A 26,939-nucleotide genomic window follows, 5' to 3' on the forward strand; every position below is an offset into this window, starting at 1 on the left:
TTTTTGTGTAGTTGAGAAGTTGATATTGTGGTAATTATTCATATTGAATGAAAAAGACTGAGAAATTGTCAAAAAGCCACAGATTTATTAATACTTAGAAAGACCGGTTTTGGTTATTACACCATTGTCAATCTCTGATAAACTCAGTACAAAACATAAGTCATGGATCTCATATGGTAGTTACTTCACAAAATATATATTTAAAACTCAGTTCATCAGAGATTGACAATGGTGTAATAACCGAAACCGGTCTTTCTAAGTACAGTATTAATAAATCTGTGGTTTTTTGACAATTTCTTAGTCTTTTTCATTCGATAGCAATACCATTGCTAATCAAACACTGCCATTATAACGTTGATCGTTCTCCACCATGATAGAGTCTTGAATAAATATCGTATCCCATAAATTTATTAAAAACCTTGTAATAAAACTATCTCACCTCTCTCCTCGGTTGTCTCCCTACTTCTATTTGGCAGAATCACCAGCATGAGCTCAGAGCTTCCATGTGTCAGGTCATTCTTATCTTGAAAGCTTTCTGACCTCAAAATATCCGGCTTCCCTTCAGATTTCTCATTCACTTTAGCTTCAGTTTCCTCCTTATATCTTGCTTTAGTCCTTCTCTCATCATTCATAATTTCCTCCTTGTGTTTTTCTTTAATCCTTGTCTCATAATCTGTGTTCATTTTGGCCTCAATATCCTCCTCCTTGTCTTTAGCTTTGGTTCTCCGTTTGGGCGCTTTGGGCCCTCTTTGTCGCACTTTGTCGAATGCCTCCTTCTCGAGTCGCATCTCTTCGTCGTCCGACATTGACGGTGTCTTCAGTTTTCGCTTGGTTCGCTCCGGCAGCGGACTGATGCGGCTGGCTGATGTCGAGTTGTCATCTGATGATAACCAGTCCATCAGGGAGCTTGTCGACCGCTTACTGGCTGCACTTGCCGTCTCATCGCGGTGCTCTGGTGCCGATAGTAGACTACAAACACAAAACATTTTGTAAAATAACGTGGACATTTTTCAATTATTAGTGATCTGAGTGTAATATTTTTGTTTTCTATCCAGTTTCTCAAACTTCAAAATTCAAAATTCTTAGTTTCTGTTGTTTTTGAGTGAAAAAGATAGTTATTTGTATATCTAGAGTGAAAAGTACGACTTTTTCTCCCTGTGGGAAAAAGTTTGAAGCCCGAGGCGAAGCCGAGGGCAACAATTTTCCTGAGGGAGAAAAAGTATTTTCCGCTCGTGATGTACACAACATTTTTCCTCCATCTACATTTTTTTATAGAAACTGCAAATTAAATCATTCTAATAACTTACGTATTGGTGACAATGTTTCCTAACAACATAACCTAAAATCTAAAACCTAAAAACCGGTCGTCTGATTGGCACTGCCGATTGCGCTATCTATCGGCCAAAGTTGTAACAATTATATCAGCTGGGCAGGCTACCAAAAATGGCTGACTCCAGATCACGCGGTTCAGATTTGAATTGCAGATCAAAAATATTTGTTGGCTGGTATTTTGAATAGAATAAAATATTTTTAAAATCTACAAATATAAAGAATATAATATCATACAAACATATATTTCATGAGTTGATCAAATTTCTGGTTGTGGTATTGAATTTAGTTAACTCAATGACAGACACCTCTATTACGCTTTCTCATCTGAGCTTAGACCTTCTAATCTATTACCATGTAAGTTTTAAAATAGAGATGCTTCCCATGTTATTTAAATGGAGTCACTTTTCCTCCCTAGGGAGTTTTTCTGTTTTTTACTACCGAGAGCGAAAAAGTGACACTTTAGTATTATGTTTCAGGGAGTAAAGTAAGTACTTTAGACAGTAGGTGGAGGAAAACTAAATTTCAGAAAAGTGGAATCATAACCTCATTCCGGACTTTTAAAATGTCATCTAAATTTGGGAGAGAAATATTACAAGGAGTATCCTTAGTTTTTTCTCCCATTCAGTGCTTACTTGTAAAAATTAGAATAATAATAAAATGTATGAAGTCAGGGCTACTTTCTTGTATTTATAAAATAGAACTATAGTACCCCTTTAAATTAATAAAACAATAATACAAATTGTAACGTAACTACTAGTTTCGGTGATCACACCATCGTCTGATTATAAAAACAAATTTGCAATAAATGTTATTTAACAATAACAAAACTATTATTATTAAACATCAGAAACAGGAACGAAAGATGGAAGTGACTGAGATGAGAATGTTAAGATGGATGTGTGGGGTTACAAGAAGAGATAAAATAAGAAATGAATTGATCAGAGGCACTGTAAAAGTTGGACCACTGGGAAAGAAAAAGCAGGAGACAAGGATGAGGTGGTTTGGGCAGCGACGGGAGGAGGATTATGTTGGACGAAGAGTGCAGGATTTGGTTTTGGATGGTGTGAGAGGACGAGGTAGACCTAGGATGAGGTGGGGAGATAGAATAGCGGCTGGCTTGCGGGAGATTGATTGATTGATTCAGTACTTTATTTATGTAGATTACAATATATACTGGCTTATACACGTATATACAATAGCTTACAATACAGCAAAATTATAGATGAATTTACATAATATAGACTAAGAAAATAATTATTGAACTGTATATGATATGAAAAAGTAATTTGTAATATAATAACTATAGATAATTATATTGTTATGCATCTACATAAATTGGCGGAGCTTTGGACATATCAATGTCCATTCTTCGGAAAGAATATTAAAAATATCCTCCCCACTAACTCTCTACCAAAGGAGAGTGGTTGGAGGAGAGAGGAAACATTGGATAGGGCTTTGTGGAGAGGCAGACTAAGAGAAAGGAATGCCGACCCCATTTAAATGGGATAAGGCTCAGCCAAAGACGAAGAAAGAAGAAGATGGTGTTATTACCGTAACTAGTATTCACGATACAATTTGTATTCTTGTTTTATTAATTTTAAAGAGTACTATAATTCTATTTTATAAACAAAACATTTATTTCAATCAGTTTTTAAATATTCACAACTATAGTGACGTTATAATGACAGTGTTTGATTAGCAATTGTATTGCTATCCTTGTCTATCATTCAACAAAGCGGATAGCGCTATCTCTTTCTCGCTTTGCTCTGTTGCCAGATCGTCTTTTAACAATCTAGAATTGATAATTAACAAAATATTTCTCCTTAATTCTGAAAATTAATTATGAAATTATTGAAAAATATAACTTATTGCTTAATAAAATATTATAACTGATCATTTTAAACAAGAATGACAGTTAATATTACATCAATAAACCTGTATCAGCTACCATGTATAGAAGGCATTGATAAAACTGAGGATCGACAATGTTGTTCTTCTATCTCTCCTTACTGCCATTATAACGTGGACCTCACTATAGTGGAAGCTAGTATTTTCCCAGTGAACAGGCAGCTTATAGGTCCGTAAAAAATTACTTCAGACTTGGAGGAATATGCGGCGCAGGGAAATGGAGGGAGATCAGTCAATTACAGTGATTAATAGAGGCATAGGTAGAAGCGCAGTTGCCAATTTGTCTGTCGTCTGACTGCTTTCAGAACCAGAGACTTTAATGTTATTCAATCACGAAACTTTAAGAAAAAATTATAGAAAATGGAAGTTATTTTATTCAATTACGTTGTGAAAGAAAATCACAATATCCAAATGTTATAAATCCAGTGAATGCAGTATTATAATGCCACTGTCAATAAAAAATACCCTACATCACCAAAATCAATTATTGAAATAATTCAGCGCTGTTTTTTGGATGGATGTCAGAGTTTATTATTCATTTTTAATGAATACTTAATTGTTTTTAAATGTCATAAACCAATAATCAAACTTTTTCAAGACTATTAAATGAAATGGAGGAATTGCACAAGGTCACCTTATTTTATTTATTTATTCATTCATCATTTACAATAAACTTAAGGACAAAGAAACAGACAACAGTCCAAAACTTCTTTTCATCCCAATTTCATAAGATAAATAAAAATTTCTATTTTCCCTATCCCTATCATTTAAATGATGTACTTATTGCTCCCTTAACATGGGAGCCTCACTTGAAGAAATCTTTGTGCCATTCATACAACACCCGCCAATGACAACAACTTGATACCCAACGTACACGATTAACCAAAGTACAGAAGTCTCATCACGGCTTCGGAACAAAGTTCTACAATAGGTTGCCAGAGTCAATAGACAATTATCCAGTCTCTTTTTACAGCAAATCACTGTTTGATCTTCTGCGTGCAAACCCCTTTTATTCTTTGAAGGAGCTTTTCACACAAGCTTTTTAATCAAGTGTTAAGTGTTATGAATATTTTACTGACGTTACTGATGACTGTATGGTCCGATAGCAAGAGAATTAAATCCATCTATCTATAGTGAGGTCCACATTATACTGGCAGTGTATGATTGACAATACTGTTGCTGTCCTTTTCTATCATACAACAAAACAGATAGCACTATCTCTCTCTCGCTTTGCAATGTTGTCTATTTGCCAGAATATTTTATATTCACTTTTGACAGTGACTGTACAAAACTGAACAAACAATATTCTCAGCCGCCACTTTTTTCTCCATTCTATCAAAATACTTAAGTACACAAGTCTTCAATCTTCATTTAAAATGTATAATTGATTTACTATTGATTTATATAATTTATTGATTTAAAATGTATTTTTGAAACAATGAAATAATTTTTAAACATTACTGTATGAGAAACACAAATTAAAATACCTGAAATGACATTTTAAAAGTTGATAACTAACCATCCTAGATTTCATCCATGCTTCAGTTAGCCCCGTATAGGTTAGACCTACTCGTACCGGTATAAATAATATTGAAAAGTTATTTCAGAATATTATTAATCCATTGAAATTACTTATTTTTGAATAGGATTTCTATTTTTCTATTATTTTTAAAAGAAATTGGAATAGAATACCTATCAAATAGCTAAATTTCTGTTGTTTTGAAATTCAGATTGTTGTATCACAGCTTTTCAAATTAGCCGCCATTTCAGGTTTGTATAAAAATAAAAATCTGATCTCAGTTATGAAAGCAAATTTTTTAATCAAATTATGAAAATATATATTTTTTTGATTTATTTTACATTAAATTGATTATTTAATCATGGAAATGATAATTATTATTAGATTCATTTAATGGGATGAATTGAGTAACAGCCGTGTACAGTCAGTGGCAAAATGGAGAGACTTGGCAACTTTTTCCTCCTATCTTTCTTCATTGCCATTATAACATGGACCTCACTATATCTGTTAGAATATTAAAAAAATAGATAAGTGAAATATGATGTTACCCTCTCTGTGGATCCGGAATGAAAAGGATATCTGACTCTTCTCCAGGTTCACTCACACCGAACGGATTTTCAGCCTTAACTCGGAACTTATACTCGGAGCCTTGTATGAGATCACCCAGTGTGGTGGTCAGCTGTCGGCAAGTAGCTGCTTTCAACCACATATTCCAGCCTATCTGTGAAACCAAATCAAACAAACTTCTGAATCTTTTCAAAAACATATCTGACATTCAAAAACATGTATCATGCATCAAATCTGTAACTCAATAACATTAAAATGAACAGCAATCTTTCAATTAAATAAGAATGTAATTAGAATTAATCAAATAGGACGAATGCTTCGAACCACATTAATATTCCATCCTATTTGAAATAACAGACTTATTATTTGATATTTTAGTTGAATTCTTTATTGATTGATTCATACAATAGGTACATCATCAAAAAGATAGGCAGAGAAATAATAAGGTAACCTTGCCCTATTCCTCTACCAAATTTAGATAAGGTTACACACATTGTCCGAGTTTTGTAGTTGTTCACTTCACTAAATTTTCAGTCCTAATTATTTTCACAATAGTATATTACGCTACAAGCACAGAAAGTTAGTGTTTACGGTATGAGGATAGTTTCCCGGGCGAGGCTTGCCGAGCCCGGGAATATGTTATTCGAATACCATAAACACCTTTCTGAGAGAGTCGCATACGATATTTTTCACCACACTACAAGTATAGCTGACGCCAAAAAGTTAGGTGGTTCCGTGGGTCTCTTGTGCGTCCCAACAGCTGATGTAGTCAAGTAGAGTTGTCATCTAGCTTGGCTTAGGTGATGATTTTTGAATCGAAAGAGACAATAAATAAGATACATTGCATCACCATGTGACCCACGAAGCCCCCTAACTTTGATATGGCGGAAGGTGTGGCTCGTTCATCAATTGGGCTAGTCAGTCGGGTCGAGCGAGGGGTTTGTTACCACTGTCTGAAAAAAAATGGCTTTTGGTGGCCCTGAAAAAGGGCCAAGTTTGTTGCTGGTGGCCCTGAAAAGGGACCAAGATTGTTGCTGGTGGCCCTAAAAGGGACCAAGGCAGGCTAGATGTTTAGTAGTCATCAACTGGCGTGATACCACGCCGCGCGAGGGTCCCGGGCAGGTCCGTCTGGTGCGAGAGCAGGCCGGCAGGGGCTCAAGTCAATGGTTCGCAGTCTCCACTCTGGTTTACCCGGGCTACGGAGAGGGCTGACCGGGTGATCTACTAGCCAGAGGTCGTGCCGAATCTCCGCCGGGAGGACCTCCTCGACCACTTCCTCGTTTAGAAGGGGCCTTCGGTCAAACCCCGGGCAGGCAGGGTCGTAGGCTTCCGCTGCACACACTCCGATGTCGGTTCGGCACCCAACCCGCGCATCCAGAACCGCGCGCCAGTTGTTAGGCTGGGGCGCTAAGTCTTGGGGCGCAGCTGGCGCGGCAGTGTACAGCCTCAGCCTCTCCTCCACCTGGCGAAGCCGACGTAGGGCCCTCCTCTTCTGGGTTCGGCGGCCGGCTCGGTTCCTCCTAGGCATCGGCTGGGTAGTAGACAAGGAAGACACCTCAGGTTGCGGTTAGTCTCGCCGTGGTTCCCTCATTGGCCTGCTCGCTGCTCTGCTCCTGGTCTCGGTAGTGGTCTCGGCTGGTAGTGGTCTCTGGTAGTGGTCTCGGCTGGTGGTCTCTTCTGGCTCTTCAGTGGAAGGCTGCTAGTGAGCAAGTGCTATCGAGGGTAGCTGAGTAGCCCCCTTTTATTCACAGTCCCCGAGTTCACCTGCGCTGCTATTGGCCGGCGGTGCTCGGCCAATAGAAACGCAGGAACGGGTGGCGGCGACTGAGGCGCACCCTGGTGGCGGGTGGGTCAACCACTCATTTGGTTGATGCGTGGCGTGGGGAGCAGAGCAGAGCGGCAGGCTGAAAGGTAGCGAACGCGAGGGAGGTATCAATTTTTTGGCATCTATATATATATATATATATATATATATATATATATATATATATATATATATATATAAAAGCGAAATAGCACTCACTCACTCACTGACTGACTGACTGACTGACTGACTGACTGACTGACTGACTGACTGACTGACTCACTTACTCACTCACTCGCAGAACTAAAAATCTACTGGACCAAAAACGTTCAAATTTGGTAGGTATGTTCAGTTGGCCCTTTAGAGGCGCACTAAGAAATCTTTTGGCAATATTTTAACTCTAAGGGTTGTTTTTAAGGGTTTAAAATTTGTCTTTTAGCATGTATATTCTTCTTCTCCCAATCTCTTAATTATAATATTGAAATTTCCATATCATTTGTTACTATAGAACTATAATCTAGATAGAGTACCTCTTTGAAACAGTTGTTAACTGGCAACTAAATTAATAATTTTGTTAGGTTGGCATTAAGTTGAGTTGACTTTGTTAGGTTGGCATCAAGTTGAAGATTTAAATGCATTTATCGCGGAAAAATTGATTGGGCACTGCTACTTCAATCCTGGGAATATTATATTACTAGCCGTCAGGCTCGCTTCGCTCGCCATATCCGTTTAGCCAGACGTTTAGTCTGGACCCCCGACTGGATTGTCCTAACATTTGATAAAAATGCTCAAATGAAAAATGCAGGCGAGCGACGAATATGGCGAGCGAAGCGAGCCTGACGGCTAGTCAGCTATATAAGAATAATAAATCGAATAAGAATGTTTTATGAGAGGGGGGGAAACTTTGATGTCTCATATCTCAAGAACCAGACGTCGTAGGGTACTCAAAGTGGGGTGAAAATTTCCGATCTCACCCTCCTGAACACAATGCACCATATGGCACAGTTGTCCAAACACATTTTCAAACATTTTCAAAAAGCGGCCGGAAAGGGTACTCCTTCCGGCCTTAGCCGGAAAGAAGCATGTTCTGACGTCAGACGAGAGTCGTCTGCAAACAATGTCTTTCAGATCTACGTAGGGACTGGAAAACAGCTGTGCTGTGCATTGTGGCAAAAAGTAGTTTTTTAATTCAGATGCTTCAAAACCAAACATAGAGGAAATATTTCACATTATTATCACTAAAATAGGAAATATACACATATTAAAGATATAATTTTGCAGGACCAAAAAAACAAACTTAATATTCATTCTAAAATTACTAATATTAAACTAATATTCAAGATTTGCTCTTGACATGATTTGTGATTTCATGTGAAATATTATATAAATAAATAAAATAGGTACTATATTGTATAATAATATTGAGCGTCTATTCAAGGTTTTACTCAGATCATCAATAAAATATGAGACAATATAATATTTGGTTTTGAAGCATCTAAATTTAAAAATTTAACACTTTTATCAGAGATATTGTGGAACTTCTCCATATTAAGATAAAGAAAGGAAAAAAGATGTTGTCGAATTCCACTAAAACATTTTTATTCACCAAAACTAGTTTTCGTTGCCACTGAAGATGTTGCCATAGGCAACGAAAACTAGTTTTGGTGAATAAAAATGTTTTAGTGGAATTCGACAACATCTTTTTTTCCTTTCTTTATCTTAAATTTAAAAATCTACATTGTGAAAATAATTAAGGACTGAAAATTTTGTTAAGTGAACACAGGCCCGGCCCCAGGGGTGGGCGGACCGGGCGGCCGCCTAGGGCGGCAGGTTTTGGGGGCGGCAAATTTAAAGGACCGGAAAATTTTAAAATACAAATAAATAATCAATTCATAATATGAAATGTGAATGGTAAAAGTATATAAGAAGCTTTTCAACCTCGAGCTAATGAAGACTTTTCTAAGATCAACAATGTCCCAGGAACGTCTGAGTGGTCTAGCGAACATAAAACAGTTCAGTCCCCAGATTATGAAGTATTGGTGAAGGAATTTCGCCAAGCAAAGGTCAGACGATTTCTACTTAATTTAACAAGTTTGTGTTAAACAAACTTGTATAAATTGTATTTCTAATTACTTAGCAAGTTGAGTAGGCCTAATACTAAGTTGCAGTCTACGTCTTAAGGCTGTGCAAAGGCTAAAAATAAACTTTCTTGTACTGTTGATATTTTTCAAAGTTTTTCGATTTGTATATATCAAAATGAAAAAGTTTTCTCAGGAAAACATTTTTTTCCGATCATTACTTTTTGAGATATGAGCGCCTAAAGTTTAAATTTTTGGGACAGAACATTTTAAATTCGGTACGAGATAAATTCTTCATGGTAGCCTATTGTTGATTGAATAAAACAAGAGAATTTTGAAAAAATTTCTGAAAATATCAATTTTTGCGAAAGTTATTTAATTTACAAAAAACACAACTAAACGCTATTTTTGGTCATTCTTAGTAAATTGAATAACTTTCACAAAAATTGATATTTTCAGAAAATTTTTCAAAATTCTCTTGTTTTATTCAATCAACAATACCATGAAGAATTTATCTCGTACCGAATTTGAAATGTTCTGTCCCAAAAATTTAAACTTTAGGCGCTCATATCTCAAAAAGTAATGATCGGAAAAAAATGTTTTCCTGAGAAAACTTTTTCATTTTGATATATACAAATCGAAAAACTTTGAAAAATATCAACAGTTTCAGACATAAAAATAAAGACCGGAAATTTTCAGAAAATTTTTGTTTTATTAAATCAAAAATACCATGAAGAATTCATGCTTTGAATTTTATGGATTTATCTCGTATCGAATTTGAAATGTTCTGTCCCAAAAATTTAAACTTTAGGCGCTCATGTCTCAAAAAGTAATGATTGAAAAAATAATGCTTTCCTAAGAAAACTTTTTCATTTTGATAGCTTGATCCTTAAGCGATCCTTGATCGTGTCCTTAAGCGCGCCTCTCCACTAGGAAATACTGAAATGAAGTGCATCTAACGGGTGATTCTCATATAACATAATCTCATGAACTTATATCACTGTGAGGACAATATAGATGGTGATGATTGTTGAAGCTAAAAATGAGGTGTTTTTCACAATACAATGAGCATTGTTGTCAAGTGTACCTGGGAATCTATATGAGATAGAGCGCTCTACCTAGTCTCAGATTGTAGAGCATAAAATTACGCCCAGAGGGATTTTGAATTTTACATCTAGATTGTAATCGGGATATTATTGTTGATCAAATACTAAATATGATCAAAATTGATTTTTTTCTCTTAAAATATCACTCATATTTGAAAAATTATAACTCAGTACTCATTGGAGATAGAGTGTTCCGAATGATCTCATTTCATTCAGAATTTTATAATCTTAAAAAAAGCGTGAGCAAATTTTTTTGTCCGATTACTGATTTTGCCGGAAATAGCTGAAATTGGAAAATGAACCTAAAATACGAGGTTTTTGGGCCACTCTGTATATAGCACAAGGGAATTTTGCTCTTTGAAGAATTTGGTTCTGAACCTCTCTCATGTATCCAATTAAAATATTAAAAAATCAGAACTACGATATAAATTGCAAGCACACCCCCTTTTTTATGTCTATATTGACTGGACATTACTGTTCCCCAATATTTATATATTCATTTGAATGTCAATAAATATTGTTAAACATAATTTTTCAGAGTTTACTGAGACTCTGTGGACGTGGTGTGAATGGCGCGATCGCATCACAGCGGAGACACAATAGTAACGCTGGTTACACACTGGGCGGTTTCTGCCGCGGCGGCGAAACTGCCGTCGCCTCCTCGAAAAAAAGTCGAGTTTACACATTCAGCGGCAAAAATACCGCCAAACATTGAGCGGCAAAATGACCGCCACTTATGATCAGTAGCCAAAATAATTCTTGTAGTTCTTCATCGCAAATGTGTTGTGACTTCTCTGTTTCATGAGTGTTTAGTTAATTGTATTCTGCACATTTTTTAAAAGTATATTATTAAGTGTTTAACTCAAAATGGAAAGGCAACAACTTTTACCACTTTTGTTGTACCGTCGAAGGAAAAGAAGACAGCAGAGAAATCGCCTTGTTTGGATTCATTGAAATGAACGTTTTTATTGAATCGACAGCGATATACAACATATTACAGTTTTTTCCTTGTCTTCCAGAGTTTCAAAATCCCTCCTAATCTCCATACACACTTCCTTCCACGAATTCCTTGTTGCATCTGGATCCTTAAATATGTCGAGGGTTCCCACAAAACTGGCCTCTGTTCTACAGATGATATTAACAACTCATTGTCTATTAACTTACTCATTTTCTCACACTCATCAACCACAAACACTTAAAACAATAAATAAATGTTATAGACAACTCACAAACTTTACATCAAGTCACAAATTGAAAGGCTGATTTTCAAAGACCTCTGACTTGGAGCAACTGGGAAAGACGAATGATCAGCGGCGACGGTAGACAACCGCCAAATGTGTTAACATCCATTTGGTCACGTACGCCACTGTGTAGACAAGAGCGCAAAAACACCGCCAACCGCAGTGGCAGTGGACGGCTGCACAGCTGCCGCCAACAGCAATATAGCCGCGCGGCGTTTCTGCCGCCCGGTGTATATCCATTCAAGTCCATAGACTACTGCTTGAACGGCGGCGACAGCGAAATTACCACCCCGGCAGAAACTGCCCAACGTGTAACCGGCGTTCGGCGATCGCTCAAGAAAGAGGTAGAACCCTGGATTAGCAATTAAAGACGGGATACTTGCTGGGGGGCGGTGGTTGCCGATCTCGCCCAGGGCGGCAAAGTCCCTAGGGCCGTGCCTGAGTGAACAACTACAAGACTTAACCTATTTCGAACTATGTGTAACCTTATCTAAATTTTGGGAGAGGAATAGCACAAGGTTAACTTATTTTTTTCTGTCCCTATCATGTACTTATTGTATGAATCATTATACCGTACCCTTGAACGTTTATAATTATAATGGTAATAATAACAATACTGAGGGTGAAGCCCACATAAGCTCTTGAGCTTGTGCGTGGGTAATGAGTGAGAGGGATGATGATGAGAGATATGACGACTAATTTTTAGGTGATCGGGACCGTCGGCTTATCGTCTCCTCCGAAAGACGGGTTGGCCGTATCTATGTGATTGTGCTGTGGTCAAAAACTTTTGCCCCGGCCGAGATTCGAACTCGGGCTCTCTTGATTATAAGACCGGCGCGTTAGGATGGTTTCTGTTTAATTTTTGTTGTCACTCACCCTATAATATTCGACAATGTAGTTGCCGATCTTGCAGCCTCCATCGTCCTCAGGGGCAGACCATGATAATGTCACCGATCTTCCCAGGGTCATTACAACACAGGCTTTCCCTGGTCCCTGAGGTCTGTCTGCAAATTACAACACACTATTCAGTTTTTACAAGGAAAACATTCTCATGCACTCACTCATCATTAAACTAGTAGTTCTGTGAACAGTAAACCTCGCGCTCAGTAAGTTACATTGACCTGTTAAGTTTTCTCAAAAATTAATAAACTAGTAGTTCTGTGAACAGTAGACCTCACGCAGTGTTCTCATCCACAAGTACCAGATGTCAACTGTTTTAAATGTTAACAAACTCAGTTCACGTTTGAATTTGTATTCCATATGATATAATTCATCCAGTTCCGTGATGATCTTTCTATCTGATGAAAATTAATTTTTTAGAATCAAAAATATTATAATTTCTTCAGCATTATTTAGTTCATTTATTTATTTTTATTCACCTATTAAATTAGTTTTTTCGAATGTGAGAATATTGATACTGATGGGCACGCATAATAATACCTTGACTGCAAAACAAAATATTGAAACCAAAGACCTTAAAACTGCGATTAGACCAAATTTATTGATTCAAGTCAACGGTTTGGCATTTCTCTTAATGTTTAAATGTTTGAATGTTTAAATGTTTATATGTTGCGCATTTACGGCGAAACGCGGTAATAGATTTTCATGAAATTTGACAGGTATGTTCCTTTTTAAATTGCGCGTCGACGTATATACAAGGTTTTTGGAAATTTTGCATTTCAAAGATAATATAAAAGGAAAAAGAAGCCTCCTTCATACGTCAATATTATAGTGGAAATCAGACTATAGAATTATTATTCATCATAAATCAACTGACAAGTGAATACACAGATGTGTGGAGAGCCAGTCTATTGCTGAATTTCCATCAGGTCTATAGTTTCAATCAGGTACTTGTGGATGAGAATACTGCGTGAGGTCTACTGTTCACAGAACTGCTAGTAATTTTATCAATTTAAAATGTCTACAAAAAATCCTAAATAAACATAGAGCTTTCTGTCCTATTGTACCGTGACGTGTCGTCCCGGAATGTGAGTGTGAGCGCTGTTATCAGGTCTGGCTGCAACTGTCTACAACGTTGATGGAAAGATACATTTTCAAGATGTTCGATGTTTTTGAACGGGTAGTATTATAGTCCACTAAACAGCTGATTTATGATGAATAATTCTATAGTCGGATTTTTTTACTCTAATATTGGCTATGAAGGAGGCTCCTTTTTCCTTTAATAATATCCTTGAAATACAAAATTTCCAAAAACCTTGTATATACGTCGAAGCGCAATTTAAAAAGGAACATACCTGTCAAATATCATGAAAATCAATTACCGCGTTTCGCCGTAAATGCGCAACATATCAACATTAAGAGAAATGCCAAACCGTCGACTTGAATCTTAGACCTCATCACTTCGCTCGGTCAATATTATTGTATCGATAGAATATATGCCAAAAATAAATCAACCGAAAATTTCCTCATAAACAGGATCTCAAAGTCAAATTGTCGTTTTTTGTTAGGGCTACTCTTTAATAGAAATAAAAATAAAAATCTAAGAACCCTTTTTTAAAATTGTTTACTCACAAGATGTTTCGGTTATATGATGTCATTATCAAGTCTTCATGAAGACTTTAACAGGTCAAAGTCAAAGGAGTCAAAGTAAGTTGATTGAAAATTTGTATCATATTGGTATTAGATCAACAGAGTGGTTTATCTGGAGATAGCTAATAAACAGGGTGCAGGGATAGCTAATATGTTATGAAGAATAAACAAGAAAAGACTCTGATTGAAAATGAACCTGACTGCAAGAAAATACAGTTTCTAAAAATCTGGTGTGGTACACTCACACAACTTTCCTTGCTCATTGAACTGTGAGCCTAATTCTTAAACGAGAATAATTTAGGGGAATAACATAATGACGATTGGCGGCAACATATTTGAAACTACGATCAGACTACTGTATATGTGTGTATATAATTGTTTTCAGAGTACTTTTTCTTTTGTGTAAATTGAGAAATTCGATGATTTTTTTAAAAGTCGTCAAAACAGCTGTTCTACAGATGAAATATCTCGACTAAGTTATGTATTCTTTTTATAATCTGCTCTACCTACCTTCATGCACGAGAAGGAGGTTACCAAGTCCATTTCTCAAGGATAGGGTGGACCCCTCATTAGTTTCCCAGGAAGGAGACTCATGCCAGTTGATAGAGCATATAAATACAGGGTATGAATTTGAAAAAAATCTTTAGAGCCCTTTTCGAGAAAACCGTGAAAAACATGGTTTTTTAGTAATCATCCGCCATTTTTCTCAAGAATATTACGGAGCTCCTGAAATTTTCTCAGGAATGAGACTCAGGTCAGATGATAGGGCTCATAAATAGCTATCCATGGTATAAATTTGAAGAATATCGTTAGAGCCGTTTTCGAGAAAACCGTGAAAAACTTGGTATTTAGTAATTATCCGAAATCTTGAATTGAATTTTATTGAATTCCTTATTGTCGGATCCTCATGGTATAAGGACCTCAAGTTTAAAATTTCAAGTCAATCGGTTAATTAGGAATGGAGTTATCGTGTTCACAGACATACACACATACAGGCCAATACCCAAAAAACACTTTTTTGGACTCAGGGGACCTGGAAACGTATAGAAATTTAGAAATTAGGGTACCTTAATTTTTTTCGAAAAGTAAAAAGTAATATGAGGCGTAAAAATATGAAGACATACCAGTGACAGTGACCAAGAACGAAGCCGTGTCCTCGCCGAGTTGGTTGGCGGCTCTGACTTGGTACTCGCCGCGGTCCGAGCGCCTCGCCTCGTCCATCTTCAACATGGCGAATCTCTCGTTCGTCGACACCTAATCAATACACATATTTTTCTTATCAATAATACCGGGTGATTCAAAAAATACTTTACAACTTTGAAAATTCATATAAATCTTATTAAACAAGGTACTTAGCTGGTTTTGGTGTTTTTTTAAAGGAAAACACTCAAAGTTTTGACTTGCGTAGTCCGCTAGTGCCTGGTCGCGGCAGTTACATCAAAGATGGCTGCCTTCAATGGACCCGAGCGTGCTAGCTGTGAGTTTTGGTTTGAAAAACGGTATAGTGTACCTTGATATGTTGCAACAATTTCTGATACCACAGATCGATGAGGATGACTGAGAACGAAATGTTTTCTTATGCAAGATGGCGCACCACCACACTATCCGACTGACGTATGGGATTTTCTTGAGATTCGCCGCTTTCCAAAGGAGTTGTTTGGCCGTAATGTGCCAATTGCATGGCCCCTCGTTCCCCAGACCTAACACCGTTGGATTTTTTCTTGTGGGGTTTCATAAAAGATATGGTGTAAGTACCTCCTTTGCCAGCCACTCTACCTGAACATAGAGAAAGGATTTGCGCTGCTGTTGAGCAAGTTAAATCTTAAATGCTAGTGCAAGTCTGGGAAGGAATCGACTATCGATGGAGTGTCTGCAGGATAACCAACGGAAGTCACATAGAACATCTTTAGCTTAATGTAAAAAACTTGAAGTGTTTACCTTTAAAACAACACCAAAACCAGGTCTGTACCTTGTTTAATGAGATTTATATGAATTTTCAAAGTTGTAAAGTCCTTTTTGAATCACTCGGTATAATAAAGGAAAGCATCGGCGCATACACGTACGGGATAGGAAATTCACAAATAACGTCTCAACTACTCAGCTGATTAACTTGAAATTTTGCATGTCGATTCTTAATTTACTGAGGATATAAAGTCAATTTTCAATTCTTCAACACTCCACTTGGTCAAGTTTTCAGTTTGTCAAGTTTTAAAATAGACTCTTGTGAAGCACGGGTTTCCTGCTAGTCAATAACATAATCAAGGAAAGAATCGGCTCATACACGCACGGGATAGGAAATTCACAAATGAAGCATTATCACGTCTCAACTACTTAACTGATTAACTTGAATTTTTGCTTATAGATTCTTGATTCACCGAGGATGGAAAAATCCAATTTTCATTTTTGTTCAACAAATTTAATGTGATGCAAAGTTCAAGTAAGATGAAAAATGCACAATCAAATTGGTTTTCTATTATAAATGATTACAGTTGTTAATACTTTCAATAGCAGCAAGGAACTGTAAAACCAAATTCAATATATTTCTATTATTCAATATATAATTCAAAAAACATTTATATTTTTTCAATAAAATTGTTTAATTTACTTCACAAACATCTAAGAAATTTGGAGAATGGAACTTTTAAAAATCATATCAAACGATTCTTAGCAACTAACCCTTTAAACAACATTGACGATTTTTATACATTAGCTAGGAATATTGGGTTATAAGTTGATAATAAGGTGACATATTATCATAGGGTACTGATCGTGTAATATAACTTACTGATGTAATGTATTTGTATTTTGTATCATGTATAATGATGTGTATATTTGACTCTTCTATTGTATCTAAAGACCTCAGATATGGCTGCAATAAAGTTTATATTCTATTATAATAGAATATAGAGTATAGAGTATATAATAAAATACATATACATATATACATAGATGAGAGAATTTGATTCAAGGATTAAAAACTGCGCTATAAAATCCTCTAAAGTCATTAAAGTACTCGGAATAATTATAGATTCCGAGCTCTCCTGGAAGCTTCATTTGGCATACTTGAAAGGAAGACTGAATTTGGCAATTTTTGCTATTAGAATTTTAAAATCACTCCTTAAAAGAGAAACGAGAGGTATATTTTGCAATATTTCATTCCCTCTTGTCGTATGGGGTTGTTTTCTGGGGCAATTCGAGTGGTATTATCGAGATATTTCATTATCAATCTATCTAAATTTGAAATTCTTTGTTTTATTCTGATTCATAGTTTCAGATTGAAGATTTGGTGTTGAAATTGAAGTGAACATAACCTACATAATATTTGGACGATTAAGTTTTGGGCAATAGCCTGTTTTTTCTTTTCCGACTATTGTATTGTTCGCTCTATCTAATAAATAAATAAATATTCAGACTTCAAAGATGGGCGTTAAGAGTAATAGCAGGAGAATCAATAAGAAATAGTTGTCGGCCACTTTTTAAGGAGTTTAAAATCCTACCATTGCCTAGCCTATACATCCTTGAAACTATATGTTTCATAAAAAAATATGAGAACTCATTGAATACGGGAGCATTATTCCATAATTATGAGACAAGATACAGGCGAAACTTAAGGGACGATGCCCATCATACGGTTATATATGAGCGAGGTGTAAAAAGCTCTGGTATAAGATTATAGGATTAAAAACTAAGTCATGTAGTATTTTATAAATAAGCAAAAAGCAATTTACTGTATTAGAGCACTTTATTTTATAATTATAATTATATTGTCAAGTCATTCTGCAGAACACATACACGCACCACACCAGTGCCATCATCATCATCTGACAGTGTCACCAACTTCTAAATACAACATCTCCCTCCTTAAATGGTAAAGGGTATATTACCAAGACGTCTGAAGGAAATCACAGGTAGGTAGGGAGTTTGGAGCTCAATTGAAGAGGGAGTTACTGGATATATCTCCATATTCAAGGAAGGAATTTATTGCTCATTAAGAATCAAACGTTTGGGAAGTTAGGTTAAAAAATATTAAAATATGACTAGTTAGATAATGGACTTAAATTATGACGAATCCCTTTCATGGGCGGACAATGGATGATTGATTAATAATAATAATAAAATAAATTAAGGTAGAGTCAGAATATTCAAAGGAACAAAGTCTCTTTACATAACTTAATTACCTGCACTATTTTGGAGATGTACTTTGTTTACAATAGGTTTATCTGTTTTTTCTTTTTATCACTTTTTTCATGTTTACTATGACGATATTCAACTGATTTTTTGTGCAAGTAGCCTACTGTGTTGATTAAAATATTCTATTTTATTTTATCTAATTTTACCTCGCATCGGTTTGAAGGGATAAATAGATCTATATTTTGATCTATAAGATCTATTTTTGTGGAGTATCTGTTTCTCTGTTACTTATTTTGTGTTTACTATAACGATATTCAACTGTGAAAATACTGTGTTGAGTAAATATTCTATTTTATTCTATCCAATCAAGGTTTGGTAGAGAGTTAGTGGGGAGGATATTTTTAATATTCTTTCCGAAGAATGGACATTGATATGTCCAAAGCTCCGCCAATTTATGTAGATGCATAACAATATAATTATCTATAGTTATTATATTACAAATTGCTTTTTCATATCATATACAGTTCAATAATTATTTTCTTAGTCTATATTATGTAAATTCATCTATAATTTTGCTGTATTGTAAGCTATTGTATATAAGTGTATAAGCCAGTTTAAATTGTAATCTACATAAATAAAGTACTCAATCAATCAATCAATCTTACCCTGCACCGGTTTCAAGGAATGAATAGATTTATATTTTGATCTATTAACATATATTTTTGTGGAGTATCTGCTTTCTCTATACATATTTTATATTTAATATGAAAATATTCAATTATTCTTTTATTTTTGGTGGGAATGTTGTGTTGAATGAATATATTATTTGATAATCTTACCTCGCACCGATTATTGTTGACAATTGGCTCGCCATTGTGATGCCACGTGACCGCTGGCAGAGGTTTACCGGCCACAGTCACCTTTAACCTGATCACCTCGTCCTTCTCGAATAGCAGACCCTCTTCGTACTGGCGAGGTAGGCGTATACTGGGCGGCGCTAAACAATCGGTTTCAAAAATTAACTACACTCACGGTGACATGTGAAATTCATTTCAATTTAACGTATTGTCATTTACCTCTGAATTTCTACAAGTAAAATGGGAGAAACTGGTTTTGTTATCATCAAGTAGCAGATGTCTATGAATCGATTACTTTTTATTAAATTATACAGCGAATATTATATTAATTCAATAAATTTAAAACTCAAAAAAGAAATTAAAAAATGGCTGTTAACAATGGATGAGATCGAAGACCTATTTAAAAAAAATAGTTAAATTCAGAAGCTAAGATTGCACCTATAAGCCACAATACACAAACAGAATTATAATTAAATAATAAAAGCTTGAAAGGTACGGAACGAACTATTTTCTTTTCTTTCTTTCTTACGCTTGCTTTTGTTTGTGACAATAACTGGCAAAGCCGCTTTTCATCATTCATCTCTCTCTTTTCATTTTCAACATAGATTAATGTTCATTGTCATAACCTCATTCTTCATCTTCTCTTGAAAAAAAACTTCTAGTTTTACACTACAATATTCTATTAGACATAAGGTAGTACTGTCTCCATCATTCACTTTCATTTTTTATTCAAATATTAATAACTTTTGTAAAAATTCCGACTGTAAGCTCTTTTGTTAGAATATTTACATTTCATGGTTTAAGTTAATTTATTTTTAATTGATTGCATCAAATAAATTATACAAATGGACTTTGATGGCAACTCCCAAAATAGAATTTTTCTCGGGAGTGTCTTCTCAATAGAATAATTGTTTCTAGTAGTAATGTTGTGTTTGTAATGAATGCTTATTGAGAAATAAAATTATTATTATTATTTATATTGGAAGCCATGTACTGTGTCACTGCCTTAAGTATCTAACTTTCATGCACATTGTATGTATAGAACATTGTCCTCTTGCAAAACAAAATTATATAATATACACAAGGACTATTATAAAAATAATGCACATAATATCACCCTCACTCATACGATAATAATATCTAATGATTTCCATAAAATTCTATCTAAACTATTACTATGAAGAAATATATATAATAATAATAATAATAATAATTTTATTTCTCAATAAGCATTCATCACAAACACAACATTACTACTAGAAACAATTATTCTATTGAGAAGACACTCCCGAGAAAAATTCTATTTTGGGAGTTGCCATCAAAGTCCATTTGTATAATTTATTTGATGCAATCAATTAAAAATAAATTAACTTAAACCATGAAATGTAAATATTCTAACAAAAGAGCTTACAGTCGGAATTTTTACAAAAGTTATTAATATTTGAATAAAAAATGAAAGTGAATGATGGAGACAGTGCTACCTTATGTCTAGTAGAATATTGTAGTGTAAAACTAGAAGTTTTTTTTTCAAGAGAATATGAAGAATGAGGTTATGACAATGAACATTAATCTATGTTGAAAATGAAAAGAGAGAGATGAATGATGAATATATTCTTAAGTTTCTATTTTTCATAGAACTAACAGTTTCAATTAACGCTTGTTCTGTCCGGTGCTCCTGTATGTGGACGTGACCTCACTCTTAAGGTCATTTGCTTACAGTAATGACTTATTAACTTTGTAACTTGTGAATTTTTATCTTGAGTTGCTGTCCACTGTTATTTTATTGTAGCTCTAGTAGAGTAGTCTTTTTGATGTACCGTATTTTTCGTTTGCACTGTAGCTCTAGTAGAGTAAGCCATTAGCTGTATTGTTTTTTTTCTCATTGTATTTCTATAGTGGAACAGAATGATACTGTAGAATAATGCATGCTTATTTTTCTATTACTCTTAATTTTCACTTGTTCTGTATATTTTCACGCAGAAATAAAGTCAAATTTATTATTACTAGTAGTTCTGTGAACAGTAGACCACAAGTACTCTCATCCAAAAGTACCTGATTGAAATTATAGACCTTATGGAAATACAGCAATAGACTGGCTTCTCCACACATCTGTGTGATCACTTGTCAGCTGATTTATGATGAATAATTCTATAGTCGGATTTTTACTCTAATATTAGCGTATGAAGGAGGCTCCTTTTTCCTTTTATATTATCATTGGAATGAAAAATTTCCAAAAACCTTGTATATACGTCGACGCGCAATTTAAAAAGGAACATACCTGTCAAATTTCATGAATATCTATCACCGCGTTTCGCCGTAAATGAGCAACATATAAAAATATAAACATTAAGAGAAATGCCAAACCGTCGACTTGAATCTTAGACCTCACTTCGCTCGGTCAAAAATTGGTCACAAAATAAAATGATGGTTTGAATTAAATTTCAAAAAACTAGAAAAATTAAACACAAAATAAAATAAAGAAAAAATAGTTTAAAATTTCAGTTATTTTGAATTATTTAGGAATGTTTAATTTTGTCAAGCAAAAACGTTACCAATTATAGAAATGAGAAAATAAAAACTGCGACTACTGTTATAAAAACTGCGACTACGTTTTGTTTGAAAACTGCCCCGTTTTGGAAAGCCAAAATTCTGACTCCAGCTGTTTAAAGTCTAGGACTTGGCTAAATCCCGAGCTCGGAAACCAGCCCTTAATTTCTTCTTTATTATTTCCGGAATTAAATTGTTTTACCTCTGACCTTGGTAGAGAGTTAGTGGGGAGGATATTTTTAATATTCTTTCCGAAGAATGGTCATTGATATGTCCAAAGCTCCGCCAATTTATGTAGATGCATAACAATATAATTATTATCTATAGTTATTATATTACAAATTGCTTTTTCATATCATATACAGTTCAATAATTATTTTCTTAGTCTATATTATGTAAATTCATCTATAATTTTGCTGTATTGTAAGCTATTGTATATAAGTGTATAAGCCAGTATATATTGTAATCTACATAAATAAAGTATTCAATCAATCAACCTCTGATTTATATAAGTGAAATGGAGAAACCTAGCTTTGTTATCATCAAGTAGCAGATATCTATGAATTGACTATTTTTTATTGAAATATATAGAATTGTTAAATTTAATTTCTGTTGTGTTCCAGTCCTTATCAGCAATGCACAGACTCATATCATCAGCGTACAAACATAATTTACTATTTTAAACTATATCGCCACTTAGGGTACAAACACACTGAAAGCGGAGCGTGGCGTGGCGTGGTCAGGGCGTTCATGATACACACAGGAAGCGTCTGAGCGTCAAGCGCCAAGGGCCTAGAAAATGGCGTCGTCTAAGTTTACACGGACATCACTTTGTGAGAATAATTACTTAAAGTATTAAGGTTCGTACAGATATACGCGCCTCCAACACGCTCCGCAATAGCTCCACGCACGCTCCGAAATCGCTCCGTGCACGCTCCGAAATCGCTCCGTGCACGCTCCGAAATCGCTCCGCAATCGCTCCGATCATGAACTGTTACACGCTCTTCTCGCGTTCCACACTTGCTCCCCGGTCGATCATCAATCGATCTGCTCGAGTGACGTTCGATTGCGGAGCAGAGCGAAAGTCTGTACGCACCTTTGGATATTAGCTAAGACTCTAAATATGAACCAAATTTCCTCCACAAAATTTACTAGATGTTGAGAGAATTGATGAATTTTAAAAATTTCATAGAAATACGAATGAAATGGATTAGAATAGCCTTACTTTTGATTTCAAAGTGCAATAGATGAGTTTTGTCTTTTGAATAATCAAATAATAAACATCACAGGGGAATTTTGGCAAACATTAAATATACTAGTGTACTAGATGGTGGGAAAATGTAGTCGAATAAGTGCATTATTATGTACTAGACCACCAGTAGGTATATTAGTGGGGCACTCGCACTTTGACGCTTTGACGCTAAGCTTGTAGACGCTGCAAAAAACAAACCAGCTTGTTCCAAAGTTTGACGCCACGCTCCGCTCCGCGAGTAGACACTTCCAGTGTGACGCTCCTCAACACCATGCCAAGCCAAAGCTCCACTATCAGTGTGTTTGTACCCTTAGTCGCTAAGTATTGAGTAGCACAGTAAAAAAAATGAACCCAACACTTTTTCTGCTATACTGCCCTACTAAGCAAAAAAGCAGTATCTACAATATTTTCACAAAATGAGTTATATATATATATATATATATATATTATATATATATATATATATTATATCAAAATTCTTCAGCTCAACGAGCTCTATCTATTAAACAAGAGCGCAGTATTTTGTTGAAGAAATAATGACATAAAAAACGCAGTATCTAAATGATATTTCTTTTCTTACTATTTCTTTCATTACTTATCGGATAGAGTATCAGTGAAGGCTGGTGTACCACAGGGCTCTATACTTGGCCCTTTGTTGTTTTTGCTAGGCTATATGTAAATGATGTGCCAAAAGGGTATGTATGATGTATCCCAGGGTAGAGTTTTAATGTATGCCGATGACACATCATACATTTGCAGCTCTCAGGATGCAAGTGTGTTAGAAATAGAATCTTTCTTGAACATTAATGCCATAGCCCAGTACCTCTCTCAACTCAAATTAGGAATTAATGAATCAAAATTCCATTTTTTACTATTTAAACATAGAGATAATTCCAGGATAGATCAACTTATTAATGTACAGATAAATGAAAAAAATGTTAACCAGCCTCATTTCGTGAAATTCCTAGGGGTTGCTCTGGATCAGCATCTCTCTTGCGATTTCTATACTGATCAGCTCTGTGGGAGGAGTCTTGCATCTGGAGTCTTTACACTCCGACAAATAAGAAGATTGAATGATACCAAACTCACAATGGCAGTCTACCACTCACTCATAATGTCACACATCCGCTATGCCATTATTGTGTGGGGTGGGTTGTGCCAGAATTTGGAGAGGGTGTTCAAGCTCCAAAAAAGCTGTTAGAGCGATCAAAGGTATTATGCCTTTAGAGTCCTGCAGGAACCACTTTAAAGAATTAGGCATACTAACCGTTCCCTCTATTTATATCTATGAGGTGATTATGCATGTTAGAAGACAGACAATGACTAGAAATGCTGATTCGCATGGATACAATACTAGAAATAGAGGAGACTATGCTTCACTGTATCACAGAACAGCTCTTTTTGAGAAGAAACCTACATATATGGGCCTTAAATTTATTAGAAAGCTTCCTACTCACTTGAAAAATTGTGAAGATGTCAATGTTTTTGAGAAGGAATTAAAAAGTTTTTTGATGCTTGGAGTATTCTATACCACAGAAGAGTTTGTGTGTGGAGAGGGTTCCTTTGTGTGATTTTTTTGTAATACTGTATGTATTATAAATTTTTGACAATTCCTATACTCTGATTAGAGTCTCTGGGAAGCTTTAAAAACAAACAAACAAACAAAAACGCAGTATTTCCAATGTACTAAGGAAGAACGCATAATCTAAAGCTCAGATACTGCGTTCTTCTTTAGAAACATCACTTACTGCGTTCTTGCTTAGTATATTAGAGGCGACCATATGATATTTGCAGTAACTGACAGTGTGTAACACAGCTTAACCTATAAAGAAAAGATTCATCAGTGATGATAAAGTTTGACGTTCTCTATGATATAATTATATCTATTCTGTTTCAACAAAAATTAGTTGACTGTACTGCATCTTTTCCAAGGTATTCAATAATTTATAATTTTGGTGGTTTATACTAAGGAAAAACGTAGTACTGCATTATTACTAAAGTATTGGAATGAAATGTTGGTGGTTTATACTAGAGAAAAATCTGGTGTGGCGCACTCACACAACTTTCCTTGCCGTTATGAAAATTGATCACCTGACGCTAGTGTACCCGCGCATCTCAAGTCTACTATTCAAAGATTAATTGAGCCAGCTGGTGACAGGGAAATAACACAGGGGACACACATGAGGTCTGCTATCTCTCCATAGTGAATGATTCAATAGAATCAACAATAATTTGCAATTGAATAATCACATTTTCTCGAATTTAAAGCTTATTTTAAATTTTAGGTGAAAATGTTACTAAACATTAATTGTAGAGATTTTCATGCTCAATCTACTCCACTAGATTTTTTTTGTTTCAATTGTATCTGAAGCCCGATAATTGGGAATCTATCTGCATTGATGGGGCGGAGTTCCTGAAATTTTTACAGATATGGGACTTGTGACAGTTGATAGAGCTTATCGATGACTATTTTAGGTATGAATTTGATGAAAATCGTTGGAGCCGTTTCCGAGAAAATCACGAAAAACCCTGTTTTTGACAACATTTTCGCCATTTTAGCCGCCATCTTGAATTGCATTTGATCGAAATTGTTCGTGTCGAATACTTATAGTGAAAGGACCTTAAGTTCCAAATTTCAAGTCATTCCGTTAATTGGGAGATGAGATATCGTGTACACAGATGCACATACACTCATACACACACATACACACACACACACACACACACACACATTTTTTTTTTTTTTTTTTTTTTTAGATTACGTCCAAAAGACTCCAGACATGGAGTATAAGACAAGTCATGTTATTACATAATAATTCTAGCACTAAGTAGTTCAACCTAGTTTAGGTTTGAAAGGAATTCTTGTACACTATAAAAAGCTTTACCAACTAAATATTTTTTCATTTGTTTTTTGAAAATCTTCAAATCATCATTACTTTTCAAGATTTGAGGTAGCTTGTTATAAAATTTCCTACCAATATAATCTGATTTTTGTTCAAATAACCTACTATTGTGACCCATTATATGATAATCTGCTCTGTTTCGCGTATTATACTCATGAACATCTGAATTCTGGATCACACCACTCGTTTTCACATGCATTACAACTTCATATACATACAAAGATGGCACAGTTAATAGACCATAATTGTTAAAGATAAGCGATGTGTCATCAGCAAACAACAGAGCTCTGTGATCTTTTAACTCTTTTGGTAATTGGTTCACATACAACAGAAACAGTAAGGGACCCAGAATTGAGCCTTGAGGTACTCCAGCCTGGACCTCCAGTTTTTGAGATTTAATTTTTACTATTTCATTCCCATACACCTTGGTAAGCTGAACACACTGGTTTCTACCTATGAGATATGATTCAAACCATTTTAGTTCTATACCATTCACACCTACAGTTTTTAGTATTTCCAATAATATTCTATGGTTCACACAATCAAAAGCTTTGGATAAATCAAGAAATATTGCGGCTGCCTTCTCACCTGAATCTATTATATCTATTAGTCTTTCAACAGGGATACTATTGCAGTCTTAGTAGATTTCCCTTTCTGGAACCCATGCTGTTCATCACATATGAAATTAATTTCTTCCAGGTGCATCAATAACCTATTTAAAACTACTCTTTCAAAAATTTTACTTATTACATTTAGAATACTAATGGGTCTATAATTTTCAACTCTTTCAGAATCACCGCTCTTGAAAATTGGCAAAATTTTTCCTTGTTTCAGATCATCAGGGAAAATACCCTGCTCTAGTGAAGTATTAAGGAGATGCAATAAAGGGTCCAGTAATTCATTTTCACATTCTTTTAAAATTTTGCTTGAGACCCCATCCAATCCTACTGTTTTTTTGTTATTCAAATTTTTATTATTCTTGACAACTCATCTCTTGATAATGGATGAAATTTAAATACCTTTTCAATTGGCTCAGCATTTAATGTAGTTGTATTATAAGTATTAGTGTTCAGTGACTTTTGGAGATTATATGCAACCTGTTGATAATATTATTGAAAAAGTTACAAATGTCTATACTATCATC

At 35.1% G+C, this 26,939-nt stretch overlaps 1 protein-coding gene across 1 annotated transcript in view; it reads right to left on the reverse strand.

Moving 5' to 3' along the window:
- Positions 1-26,939, reverse strand: part of LOC111051102 (neurofilament medium polypeptide) — a 52,296-nt gene that overhangs the window by 9,486 nt on the left and 15,871 nt on the right. Inside the window, exons 5-9 of the mRNA XM_039431754.1 lie at positions 19,076-19,233; positions 15,230-15,359; positions 12,432-12,559; positions 5,308-5,480; positions 440-969 (exon numbers count right to left, since the gene is read on the reverse strand). Of these exons, the coding sequence (XP_039287688.1) occupies positions 440-969; positions 5,308-5,480; positions 12,432-12,559; positions 15,230-15,359; positions 19,076-19,233 (1,119 nt within the window). The remainder of the gene's footprint in view (positions 1-439; positions 970-5,307; positions 5,481-12,431; positions 12,560-15,229; positions 15,360-19,075; positions 19,234-26,939) is intronic.

This window comes from Nilaparvata lugens, chromosome 6 (assembly GCF_014356525.2).
Source record: "Nilaparvata lugens isolate BPH chromosome 6, ASM1435652v1, whole genome shotgun sequence".
In the NCBI taxonomy this organism is placed as follows: Eukaryota; Metazoa; Arthropoda; class Insecta; order Hemiptera; family Delphacidae; genus Nilaparvata; species Nilaparvata lugens.